Below are 14,168 nucleotides of genomic sequence, written 5' to 3'. Positions count from 1 at the left end.
TCTTCTACTAGCTTATATGTGTATTCAAAATGGATTGTTTTTTTTTCCAGAAACAAAGCAAAAATCCCACATATGCCTACTTTAACATTTTCACAACTGCATTTCTTGTATGGATTAAATCACATATCTAAATTTCACACACTTCTTTCCATCAAATACTGTTGTAGTTAGAAAGGTGAGATAAGGAAACATACTGGCCATGAAACTAATATCAAGTACCTAATTCAAACTTTAACGTTTTCGTTTGTAGAATATATAAATTTTTAATATGAAAGGACATTATTTGCCATATACTTTACGACAACAATGTACTAACTTCACCCTATAATGGAACAAATAAACTTCTTGCAGTAAGACTGAACTCAAGTACCATTGACAAAACGACCTTTGAGCAAATTACAGCATTAGAAAAAAAAAAAAAAAACACTAACAATGAACTCAGCATTTTCAGCCAATTTAAAGACCTAGATGTGAAATTATTGTCAAAACATCCATCAACCCTTATTTGGATTTGTGAAAAGTTCATTTTTTTAATGCTTATCTTTATAAAGAATTGATGATTTTACAGAAGTTACTTACTTATCTCCAAAGAATTTTCTCCAGAAATCTGCAGCATCGGCTTTGGTGATGCGAAAGTTATCACCCTGGAACTGACCATTTGGAAAAATAGCCTTGATTTCTGCTAACATGTGGCTGAAGATGAGAGACAGCTTTGTAAGGTTTCTCCTGCAGATAGAATAAGGAGAAAAATCACATCAAATCCTTCAAATTTAATAAATTTACTCAATCTTTCAGTATTTCACATATCCCATGTATTTGTGTAACAATCACTGTGTGACACAAAAAATCACTGAGCTTTCAACTGAAAACACAAAGAAGTACAAATCAGTGGTTTGTGTTTCCATGGACTTCTGAGGACATATTTATCATAACTCCATGAATATAAAATCACTTTTTGGCAACAGAAAAATCTGAGTTCTCAACTGCATATTCAGATACATTTCTTGTGCATTACGCTTGTGTGTTTCTATTTCATTTACTCATTGCAGAAGCAAGAATTTATACTAATTAGACAGCTTATACATTAGAAAAGACCCCAATGAATAAAGAAAACCAAAAAACTACCCCACACTCAAAAACCTAAAATTATAGTTTTGTATGTGACAACAAACCTGTTTCATTCCAGGTTTCTAGAAATATAAATATGGCATAGAACTAGACTTACTCCTTTTTCCTATGATAGTTTTATTATTTTTATTTTTTCTGCTTTCTCTTAGCGTACCTACTTCTTGTTCTCCTTTCAAATGCCCTCTAGTTAAAACTTGCTTTCACTAGCATATTATAAACAACCTAACTTGTTGAAAACAAAAAAAAAAAAAAATCAAGCTTCTTTGCTATTGTCTCATTTCCATACATTTCCAGGCTTGTATCAGTTAATTAAAAATTACTTAGCTTTTGGCACAGAAATCCCATCTAGTATAGTGCAAAGAACAAATAATTCTTAAATGCAAATAATCCTTTTGTATAGAAAAATCTGTAGGAAATGGTGAGGAGAGAAGAAAAGAAAGAAGAAGGAAACTTTATAAGAGCTTATGCCTGGAGATTCCTTGATGCTCCTTGAAGGAAAAAAAAAGGGCCATTTCCCAAGCTAATATACAAAATAGAGGAGACTGAGCAGTTTCTGATGAAGAATTTCTATTCTTGTGAATTCCACTGGAGTATTTTAATGTGTTAGAAGTGTCCCATGAATGTCAAGCCGGTTCAGCTTTAACCATCTCAAGTATTACTTAAAAATTACTCAAGTAATTTAATGATAATGACAGTATAATGCTTATCAATCATGTAATTTACAGTCTGTTTAAAGACAGTATTTTAAATAAATTCAAACTTATTCTTAAATTCCTTGACACATGGAAGTATTAAGATAGACATTTATTTTAGTTGAACATATTTCCTGGGGTCTTCCTAAAAGAACACTCAATTTAGCACTGAGGTGGCAATTATTTCAACTACATTTGTGAACTTTATAATAGAGATTTCTGTGGAAGCTGTGTTGCAGATTTACTATCGGTTTTACTACCAAGAAAATGATGATAAAGTTGTTGTGAAAATTCCTTAGTATTTTAATTACACTCATGTGTTCTTTATTATTTTACTCCTTAGAACTCAAGCCTGATGCAGAGGAGCAAGCAACAGCTTTTTTCATGTGGCTTCCTCAGTCTGCCCTAGACCCAAGATTAAACAAGAAGCTTTCTGTACTTGGGACAGATGGGAACACAACTTGGTGCAAGTTTGAGCAGAGCTCTGCTTTGCTTGGCACAATCAGTGTCCCACGTTAATGTGCTGTGCTGCAGGGGCTGTTTTCAGGTACAAATTCACCTAGTGAGCTTGCTGGATCCATGAGGCTTGAGCCCTGCAGTGAGTTAAGAGATGAAGCCACCCAGAGGTGCTACCATGCCTCCTTGCCCAGAGGGCAGCATATGTCTGTTCCTGCAGAGGCACTGCCTGCTGGGCACAGCTGCACAGGACATGGCCAGAGCCAGCAGCTGCTAGGATGTGGGCAGTAAATGCACAGGAGAGACACACACCCAAATGGGTCCATCTAAATCACAAAGCCTCTTCCTTCCCTCTTAGAACAGCACCAGTCACTAAGTGCATCAGGACATTTTTGTTCCAGTATACAAAATCACAAGGAAAGGAAAAAAGTAAAATTATTTTTTGTTTGCATTTGTATAAACAAGAAAATAATATTTTAACATCTGAGACAGCTTCTTTTTATGTGATGGCAAAGGTGAAACTCGAAACCAACTAGAAGCTTGTCTGTGCTTGAACACGTATCACAGCATGTATAGACAGCAAGAGATTATAAACTCCTGGTAATTTATATGCAGGACATCTGGTTTTTTCTCTTTAATTTTGATTCTTACACTATGAAATCATTATCTCAAGTCCTTCTTTGGTATCAAAAAGTCATGATAAATCATGCCTCAATTTTTCACTTACATATTTTTTCTTCAGAACCGCAAAGCACATATTGCACCATTTTTGCTCAGATGTACTTATGTGATACCAGATCTAAGTATCTTCTTGAGGCAAAGATACAAAGCTCACTGATTTCAGAAATGGTTTTCAACAATTAGGGTGCAGAGATGATGGCACTGGGGTGGGCCAATGACTCTCCCTCTCGGGGCATTTCACTTGCCTGACGATGTCTATCCATTTCAGCAATGTGTTTTTCCTGTCTTGGGGAGGGCTTTCCCAGGACACCTCACAAAGCATGTACTGCACTTTATCAGACCTGGCAGTCTGTGTAGCTACATTTTTCAGTTCAGGTTGGCTCCCTTCCTTCCCCCATATGAAGGATGGAGCAGTGTCAAAAATTTTTCATCTTACTTTCCATTCATAAGTTTGAGACAAGGTATTTAGGTCCTATTCAACTGAAAAAAACAACTAAACTCATCAAGGTCTGGCAATTTAGTGAATAATTCTAATGGAGGCCAAATAACTGTTTAACCTCAGCACCTATTTTAGGTCTCATTGCCACCATGAGACTGTAAAGAAAGCAGTTTGCATCTCCTTAAGTAACAAAGGCTTTCTTCTCCAGGTCACAGCAAAGACTGATGCAGTGGCAAAGGAACAATTGCACTGGCAGCCCGGTGGAGCAGAAGAGCTGAGCAGATAGAGATATGCTTCAGAGACCCTTTGATTCACTGGATTCCAGCAGGGGAGATATCCTAAGGGATCACATTGGAGCTACAGCTCAAAATAACACCATCTAAATCATACACAAACAGTGTTTTTAATGCCTCAGCAGCCAGCCTTCAGGGTTTAAAATTGTAATATACTTTTGCTGGCAACCTGGGGCTGGTCAAAGTTGGAACTTTTTTCCTTGGCTGTGGAACAGAGCACAGACATTTTATTTCTGCAGAGAAGGTATTTCATGCTGATGAGAAAAACCTTAACCTTCTGAAATTAAAATCAAACAACACTGCTTTATACAAAACTGAACCAAGATGATAATTTGCCAGTATATAATAGCTACTGTGGTAAAATATAACATATATGTTAACACTAAATGATGTTATATCAACAGCATTTCATGTAACACAGTATAGGTCTTATCCATATTACTTGCAGTATACTCAGCACCTCCTAGCTTTTTCCTATGATTCAAGCTTAGATTTTTGCTACCTTCCTTTCACTGAGTCAAACTAATGCCATACAGGTCAAATCCCTTGTAGAACTTGACTTCTGAAGCATCATTTTGTCAGTCATAGTGTATGGTTTGTTGCCAACCATCTTTCCCCATGACAGATTACTGAAGAACCAACATGGTCTGAATCAACTCCAGAACACCTAAGATACAAAGACTAAAAACTGAATTTTTACTTCATATACACTTGTAAAGATCTACTGAATCAGTAGATTAATCTTTTGGTTAATGAGAATGATGCATTTTTTTTTCATTTCAAAATGAATCTTTTAAGTTGTACCTCATCAGCAAGATTTCTAAATAGAGAAAACAAAGCCTGAAGACAAGAATTTTGGGTTTCTTCACTTCTCAGCAAATTATTATATTCTGAATCACTTTTCTCTTCAACTGTCAGGAGTGAGGTCAGGCTAGAGAATACTGCAAAGATTGGAGAACTGAAGGACTTTTTAAATACCAGTCATATGCAATGTGAAAACAGGGCTTGATAATGGAGATACTACGACAGCCCAGCCAAACCAAAACAGCAGCAGCAGCAGCTGAATAGTAGGAGGTATGAAAGCAGTCCTACCCTCCTGCATCTACTGAAAAATCAAGTGAAGCATGATCAGCATATAATAGCACAGATAGGTTTTGGCTGTGTCAACTTTGTAATCACTGTATGAAGGTAATTTTATTTGCTGGAAGGCAGTATGGTCCAGCAAACAGAACTAGACAGGGAATTAGGCAGTGTCACTTCCTTTCTGCCACTGGCTTTAATTATGAGGTGGAAGGAACACCTGAGTCCTGCATTTACTGCAGAACATGGATGAACAGATCAAAATGCTCAGAGAGCTCCAAACTTGGAGAGGTCTGAACAAAAACGCACGGCAGATCCAGCCTGTACATAAATACACAAAGCAAAGCATCCATCTGTGCCCTGGTCCTTCAGAATTATTGGATGTCACAGACAATAACCAAGACAAAGTCATTTTAACAATACATACTTATTACTCCTGCAAAAACTTGTAAATGTTTATATCTACCGACATGCATATATAATTTCTGCTTTCATGCCTATATATTACTATGCCCATGAAAAAACTCATTTTACAACTACAAATATTTCTAAAAAAAATCCTTCCAGTCTGGAAAAGGAGTATGCATGCATATCTCTGCAGTTATTTATGTCATTCCAAAAATTAGGTTATTGCTAGATTTTGTTCTTCATTGCATCTAGTAAGTATTTAATCTTTCTGCATCCACACTGACACACTTTGTTAAACAATCTCCAGCTGTAATAAGCAATACACCAACTTTCCAACTCATAATACATAACTTAATCACCTGGCATGGAAAAACAGTCTCTAGAGTTAGAATAAAATCTGTTTGGCAGCAAAGAATATTTTCCAGATAGAACTTTCGCAAAAGTACACCAAACTACTCCTAAATAACAGAAAATTTCTCTATAATCATTTTACAGAGTAATCATACAAAGACAGCTCTCTTAGCTGGCAAAACTGCAAATCATAACTGCATAGGAACTAAGATGAAAGAAAGTTTGAAATATGAACTTCATAAGGTGAATTGTTTATTTTGACTTCTAAAAATCCACCCCCCCAAATATTAAAGCCTCAAAATCCAAAGCATATGTACAGAGCTCATTTCATTTAATTAGTTCTATTCAAAACAGATTTCTGATCCATATGCTCGACTGTGGTAAAACACAAGGATTCTATAAAATACATGTTACTAATCCAAAGGAACAGAATAGTCTCTTGTGATGCAGGTACAAAAGAGGGAAATGAAGACCCATGTTCTGAGATCTGTCACTCCACTCTCCCAGAGTTCAGAATTTATGTTTTGTGACTCTGATTTCCATTGTGTGAAAAAAGCTCTTTACAAATTATTTCCCATTTTTAATTTGCCACCATGAGGACAATCAGAGCTGCTCATAAAACCCCTTGACGGATGATACTTCCGCCATTAGCTATTGATAAGTGACTCAAATAAGAATGCACTAAGTCCAGGACAAAATACAGAAGAGAAAAAAATCAGAAGAAATATGTGAATTTTTTAAGATCTCCAGAAGACATAGGAACAAGACTAAAAATTATACATGCTGGTAGTGGTTCACTCTTGATAATCCAGTATAACCCTGACTCATTCATCCCCCTTCCTCTTATAGAACTTCCCTTCTCAGAGACAGGAAACATAGGAAAAAGGATTAGAAAAAATCCGACAACAAAAAAATCCCCCCCCAAACAATAACACTTCCAAAAGAAACAAAAAAAAAAAAAAACCAACAACAAAAAAAAAAACCAACAACAAAAAAAAAAACCCAACATTTATAACATTTATTTTTTTAGAAATCTACAGGTGTAGAATGCAGTCAGATAATCTGAACAATGGAGTATTCCTTAACACTTTAGAGGAAGCAAAGGAAACCAAAGGTTCCTGTCAACATGCTTGCAGAGATAAAAAATGCCTACCATCATATTTGGCAATCAGATCAACTCTGCCGCTGTGCAATGATTCTTTTTAAAAGCTATATAAGGAGAGGGTATTGTTCAGGGACCAAAGTATATGAGCCTATTCTTGGGATGAAATGTCCCTGGGACTAAGAACAATCATGAGCTCCATTTCCTACTTGTGCCACTGACTCATGGAAGGAACATATACAACTAAACTTTGATGTGCTGTAGTATTCCTAATCTGTAAGCTGCTCCACAAACAAAACCTAAAAACCTGCCTTAAACATGGCAAGCTTCAGCAAATAACTCAATTTATCATATATTAAGCAAAAAAAAAAAAAAAATTATAAAATTTTAAGAAACTAACTGGAGGCAACTATTACATTTCTTTGAGTCCTGGAGGAGCTGGGTTTATTACGGGTAGGAAAGCAGCATCCTTCCATGAATGGCTCTTCATCAGCCCCTTTGTGACAGATACAAGGAATATGGTACAAGTCTGTGCTATTCACAATGGATACCAAAAGGAAGAAATGGCAGACTTTGGGTAAGGATTGGGCAAGGATGATTTGGAAAACAAAAAGCTGATTCCAATGTCACCTTGAATTTTCCTCCATCTTTTCCTTTGCTTAGAAATCATTTTACATTGATACACCAACTTTCACCAGCAGCCTAGTTCCTTTTGTTCTCATATTTCAAAAAAAAAGATATTAAAATGGGAGAAGGCATTGCTTGAAGAATTCAAAATTTCATTTCATCGTGTGAAACTGCTTATCTGCTGTCATTGTTTTTATAGCAGGAATTTACTGCCCAATTTAAACAAAAACCAAGAATTAACTTAATATACAGCAGCTTAGCAAAGAAAGTGGAATATAAACAGAGAGGAAGGAAGAAGACCAGGGTTTTTGCCAAACTATAACAAACTGATGAGTCTGTCTGCTCACTGCTCTTTCATTTCATTCACTGGCATGCCACTGTGCCACCAACCTCTCTTCAGCAAAGTTCTATCCAAGGATTATGTTTGCTTTTTGCTAAATGAGTGCTCCATACAGCAGCAACCATGAACAGCTCTTGTCAGCTGGGCTTTAGGCTTTACAGTCCAAGTTCTGAAAATTCATTACTTCCAGTTCTGTCCAAGGAGCATTTATCCACACAGATAAATGCCTCAAGGTACTCCTAAACCATTTTAATTTCTTTCCTCACTAGCCCTCTGGTATATGAGATAACAAATATAACCATGAAACGAAAACCTAAGGACTGCTGGCAGTAGTAAGAAGTAAACAAAGGAAACCCAGTCTACATAAAGCAAAATGTGAGTTGTCAAAAACAAAGAGGTGTGTTAACAAGCTAAAGATTTAATATTTTTTCCCATAATTATTATCTCTAATTACTTATGCAGAAGGATAGAGGTTACAAGAAAAACCCCTCTAGAGAATGCTACTCTGAAACAATTTGCATAAAACTGATCTGAATATTTACAAGTACAACTACATTGTAAAGGATAGTCAATCCTATAACATTTTAAGTAGCAATATAAACTAAGAGCTAACAGACTTATTGATTTTACTACCAAGACTTTCAATGGACCTACTAGACCATCCTTACAAAATACATGATTTAACATCCCTAATGTAACACATACACAGATTTAAAAACCGAGCTGGACACTGGCTGTTTAGTTTTATTTTCTACTTTTTAACAGTCTGTTGCTTTTGCACTATAGTTCCACTCATCAGTAACATGTTGTTCAAGCACTCTTTGCTTTCTCCAACCTCCTCTCATAGACATCTTTGTGTATAATGGTCCAATATTATTTAACTGAACACTGACTAAAGTCTAAATCCTAATATCTGTATATACAAATGAAACTGAAGTTGTCACAGAATTCCCCAGGAACAACAGTAAATTCAGTCTTTGAAAAGCTGAATTAATTCACTGAACACAGAAATACAGAAAACTTGTTTAAAAAGCGAATGAATTAATGTGAAACATACAAGACTGAATCAGCATCCTTTCACCATCTTCCAAAGCCTTCAAGTGTGTCCTGGCTTGTAAAATAAGCATGTATTCTATTTTTGCCATCTGTTGGGAGTTAGGCAGTTTTTCTTATCTCTTTCAAGAACAATGACACTGCCAGGAAGATAATCTCCTGTTAATGGGCTATTGAATTACTCACTGTGGCTGGTAAGACTAGTTACATCATCCCATTGTGAGATGCTCCACCCAGAGGGAGGAGCCAAGCATCCCTGCCACCATAAAACAAGCATTTCTGAGACAACAGACAGCCTTCTTCTCCGGATTTCCCAGAGGAATCAGGAACCAGGCCCAGCTGCTCCTTCGCCGCATCTTCAGAAAGGACCTACACCCTTCTGCAGATTGCCGCTCCAGGAGGAGCAGCCACCATCTGGCTGGACTACTATCAACACCCTGACTTCTCAGGGTGTCAGGTTTTTCTCACTCTGCCAGTGGTTTTTTTTTTTTTTTTTTTTTTTCTTGTGCTAAATTGCATTGTTATTTAGTTTTTTTCCTTCCTAGTAAAAAACTGTTATTCCCATTCTCATATCTTTGCCTGAGAGCCCTTTTAATTCTGAAATTGTGATAATTCGGAAGGAGGGGGTTTACCTTTTCCATTTCACAGGAGGCTTTTGCCTTCCTTCACAGACTCCTGTCTTTTCAAACCAAGACAGATTTTGGCGCCCAACGTAGGGCTCGAGGGCATTGAGAAAAAAAGGGATTAATAGTTCTTAGGTAATTTAATTTTTAAGTACCACCATGTGGTCTAGTTTTCCCTGGTTTGGGTGGCATGTGGTCGCAAGTGTATACTTCCCATTTACAGGCCCTTATCTAAATATGGGTCCTATAACTAAGGCTACTGTGTCTGTTATCAAGTTTGTCCTCTGGGTGAAGGATTCATGGATCTTTAATTTCCTCTGGATGGCAGGTACATGGATTCAGAGCTATCACACACTAACTGCATGTTTTTGGAGTTACTTTAATAATGGTACCTACTGTGAGGAAATGACACGGGGGGAAACTTTCTCCCAACCTTTTAACCATCTTTTTGGGTCTGCTCCACCAGTTTTCGAAGGGTTAAGATCCACTCTAAGTGCTAATGATATCATACAATGGGTGGTGTTGCTGATATGCCTGTTATGTTTAGCACTCAGAGATAAGAGAAGATTAACCTGGATAACTACCCTGACACCTACACCAGAGACTAAAGATGCTGCTGCAGAGACTGACACTACCCCAGAGACTGGAGATGCTGCTGCTCCAGAGCCTGACCCTTCCCCAGAGCCTGCCTCAGAAACGAACCACCCAGATTGGGTGAGGGTGCTGGTTAAGGAGATGCAGGAGATGCAAGAGATGCTGAAGGAGTGCATTTCACCAGCTGGTGAGAAACCCGCCCTTTGCCTTGAAGAGGGACAGTCTAATAGTACAGCTGTGGAACCCACAAATGTTACAACTGTCCAGGTTCCAGCTGAACCACAAAGGCAGTCACAGCCAGCAGCAGTTGCCCCGGTAGAAACAAGGAGGTCTAAGATGAAAGCAGAGCACCCAGACAGGGGAGGGCCCTCACAACCCACAGGGGAGCCAGAGGTTGCAATCATCACCGAGTCCCTGACGTACGAAAGTCTCCGTAATCTGCACAAAGACATTGTGCGACGAGGGCGTGAGGCTTATACTACCTGGTTACTCCGGGTCTGGGACCTTATGGGTACAGGCGTGCAGCTGGACGGTGGTGAGGCAAGGAACTTGGGACCCTTAACCCAGGACTCAGGTATGAATCAGATTTTTGTAAGGGAGCCAGGATCCCTTTCTCTCTGGGAGCGGCTTTTAATGAGTGTCAGAGAGAGGTTTGTCCACAGGGAGAGAATGCAGGAGCACCATCATAGAATGCGCTGGAAGACCCTGGAGGAAGGGATCCAACAGCTGAGGGAAGTGGCAGTATTAGAGGTACTCTTTGGGAGGGATGGACAACATAATAATGACCCCGACAAGGTCAGGTGCACAGGGCAAATGCTGTGGAGTCTGGCAAATCTTGGGCCATCTCAGTACACCACTTTCATTGCAACAATTGATGCTGACACTAACCGAGAGACAGTGGGCTCTGTTGCCAACAAACTTAGGAATTATGAGAGTATGATTAATGGCCCAATGCAGGCTCATATCTCAGCTGTGATTAAGGAGTTCAAAGAAGAGATGAGGGAGGAAATGAGGAAGGTTAATGCAGCACCCATACGAGTCACAGGCCCCAAAGTCAGACCCCAACATTCCCCAGCTAGAGAGAGAGGGTACACCCCAAGGGCTAATCTGTGGTTCTTCCTGCGTGACCACGGGGAAGACATGGGGAGGTGGGATGGGAAACCCACTTCTGTCCTGGCAGCACGGGTCCGTCAACTCAAGGAGGGAAACTCTAACCGGGGGAGTTCCACCAAGGTGAAGGTAGCCTCAACCTCCCATGACCAAGCTTTTGGGTACGATCTGTCAGATCCCCTTGAAGGGACCTCTAGTATGTATACCCAGGAGAGGAATAATAACCAGTGTTAGAGGGGTCCTGCCTCTAGCCAGGGAGAGGCACGGGAAAACCGGATCTTCTGGACGGTGTGGATCCGATGGCCTGGCACATCAGAGCCACAAAAATACGATGCCTTAGTTGATACTGGTGCACAGTGTACCCTGATACCATCGGGACATGTGTGGGCAGAGCCTGTTTCCATTGCTGGTGTGACAGGGGGATCACAGCAATTGACCCTGGTGGAAGCCGAGGTGAGCCTGACTGGGAAGGAGTGGCAGAAACATCCTATTGTGACTGGCCCAGAGGCCCCGTGTATTCTGGGCATAGACTTCCTCCGGAACGGCTATTACAAAGACCCGAAGGGACTCAGGTGGGCTTTTGGCATAGCTGCTGTAAAGGCAGAGGACATCAAGCAATTGAACACCTTGCCTGGACTGTCAGAAAACCCGTCTGCAGTAGGACTCCTGAGGGTAGAAGAGCAACTCGTGCCAATTGCGACCTCAACAGTGCACCGCCGGCAGTATCGGACGGATCGAGATGCCGTGATCCCCATCCACAGGATGATTCGTGAGCTGGAGAGCCAAGGGGTGGTTAGCAAAACCCACTCACCCTTCAACAGCCCCATCTGGCCTGTGCGCAAATCTGACGGAGAATGGAGATTGACTGTGGACTATCGTGGCTTAAATGAAGTGACTCCACCGCTGAGCGCCGCTGTACCGGATATGCTGGAACTCCAGTACGAGCTGGAGTCCAAGGCAGCGAAGTGGTATGCCACTATTGATATTGCTAATGTGTTTTTTTCCATTCCTCTGGCAGCAGAATGCAGGCCTCAGTTTGCTTTCACCTGGAGGGGCGTGCAGTACTCCTGGAACCGACTACCCCAGGGGTGGAAACACAGTCCCACTATCTGCCATGGACTGATCCAGACTGCACTAGAAAAGGGTGAGGCTCCAGAACACCTGCAGTACATCGATGATATCATTGTGTGGGGGAGCACAGCGGCAGAAGTGTTTGAGAGAGGTAAGAGGATCATCCAGATACTGCTAGAAGCTGGCTTCGCCATCAAGAAAAGCAAAGTCAAGGGACCTGCCCGAGAAATCCAGTTCCTGGGAGTGAAATGGCAAGACGGACGGCACCAGATTCCCACTGAGGTCATCAACAAGATCACCGCTATGTCCCCACCAACCAGCAAGAAGGAAACACAAGCTTTCCTAGGTGCCATAGGTTTTTGGAGGATGCACATTCCCGAGTATAGCCAGATTGTGAGCCCTCTTTACCTGGTTACCCGCAAAAAGAACGATTTCCACTGGGGCCCTGAGCAGCAACAAGCCTTCACCCAGATCAAGCAGGAGATCGCTCATGCTGTAGCCCTTGGCCCAGTCAGAACGGGACCAGAGGTCAAGAATGTGCTCTACTCTGCAGCCAGGAACAATGGCCTGTCCTGGAGCCTTTGGCAGAAGGTGCCTGGTGAGACTCGAGGTCGACCATTGGGATTCTGGAGCCGAAGTTTCAAAGGGTCCGAAGCCAACTACACCCCAACAGAGAAGGAAATTTTGGCTGCCTATGAAGGAGTTCAAGCCGCCTCGGAGGTGATTGGCACGGAAGCACAACTCCTCCTGGCACCCCGACTACCAGTGCTGGGGTGGATGTTCAAAGGAAAGGTTCCTACTACCCACCACGCCACCGACGCCGCATGGAGCAAATGGATTGCTCTCATCACACAGCGCGCTCGTATTGGAAACCCAAATCGCCCTGGGATTTTAGAGATAATTACGAACTGGCCAGAAGGTGAAAACTTTAGTCTCACTGACGATGAGGAGCAGGTACAAGCGACAAGAGCTGAAGAAGCTCCACCCTATAACCAACTACCAGCAGAGGAAACACGTTACGCTCTTTTCACTGACGGTTCTTGTCGCATCGTAGGGATGAACCGGAAGTGGAAAGCAGCCATATGGAGCCCCACACGACAAGTTGCACAAGCTACCGAAGGAGAAGGTGGATCGAGCCAACTTGCTGAACTCAAGGCCGTTCAGCTGGCCCTGGACATTGCTGAAAGGGAGAGGTGGCCAAAGCTCTACCTTTATACTGATTCATGGATGGTAGCCAATGCTCTATGGGGCTGGCTGGGAAGGTGGAGGAAAGCCAACTGGCAACGTAAAGGAAAACAAATCTGGGCTGCTGATATATGGAAAGACATTGCCTCTCGGGTGGAGAAACTAACAGTGAAAGTCCGTCATGTAGATGCCCATGTCCCCAAAAGTCGGGCTAATGAGGAACACCGAAACAACGAGCAGGTAGATCAGGCAGCGAGAATAGAAGTGTCAAAGATAGACTTAGATTGGCACCATAAGGGGGAGTTGTTCCTGGCTCGATGGGCTCACGATGCCTCGGGTCATCAGGGCAGAGATGCCACCTACAAGTGGGCACGAGACCGAGGGGTGGATCTAACCATGGACAGTATTTCTCAGGTTATCCACGACTGTGAGACATGTGCTGCCATCAAACAGGCCAAGCGGGTAAAGCCCCTGTGGTATGGTCCAAGTACAAGTATGGGGAGGCCTGGCAGATTGACTACATCACACTGCCCCAGACACACCAAGGCAAGCGCTACGTGCTGACCATGGTGGAAGCCACCACTGGATGGCTAGAGACCTACCCTGTACCTCATGCCACTGCCCGGAACACCATCTTAGGCCTGGAAAAGCAAGTCCTGTGGAGACATGGCACACCTGAGAGAATTGAATCTGACAATGGCACCCATTTCAAGAACGGCCTTATCAACACCTGGGCCAGAGAACATGGTATCGAATGGATATATCATATCCCCTATCATGCTCCAGCTGCCGGCAAAGTTGAACGGTGCAACGGACTCCTTAAGACTACCCTGAAGGCACTTGGTGGGGGAACATTTAGAAACTGGGAAAATAACCTGGCAAAAGCAACCTGGATGGTCAACACCCGAGGATCCATCAATCGAGCTGGCCCTGCC

The 14,168-nt window shown here is 41.6% G+C and overlaps 1 protein-coding gene across 2 annotated transcripts in view; it reads right to left on the bottom strand.

Annotated features, from left to right (window-relative positions):
* CBLB (Cbl proto-oncogene B) overlaps positions 1–14,168 on the bottom strand; it is a 131,457-nt gene that overhangs the window by 57,462 nt on the left and 59,827 nt on the right. For both annotated transcript variants that reach the window (XM_068180855.1, XM_068180856.1), the window contains exon 4: positions 580–726. In XM_068180855.1, the coding sequence (XP_068036956.1) occupies positions 580–726 (147 nt within the window). The remainder of the gene's footprint in view (positions 1–579; positions 727–14,168) is intronic.

Source organism: Anomalospiza imberbis, chromosome 2 (genome assembly GCF_031753505.1).
Source record: "Anomalospiza imberbis isolate Cuckoo-Finch-1a 21T00152 chromosome 2, ASM3175350v1, whole genome shotgun sequence".
Lineage (NCBI taxonomy): Eukaryota > Metazoa > Chordata > Aves > Passeriformes > Viduidae > Anomalospiza > Anomalospiza imberbis.
The sequence above is the reverse complement of the archived record's forward strand: the minus strand, read 5'-3'. Positions and strand labels throughout refer to the sequence as shown.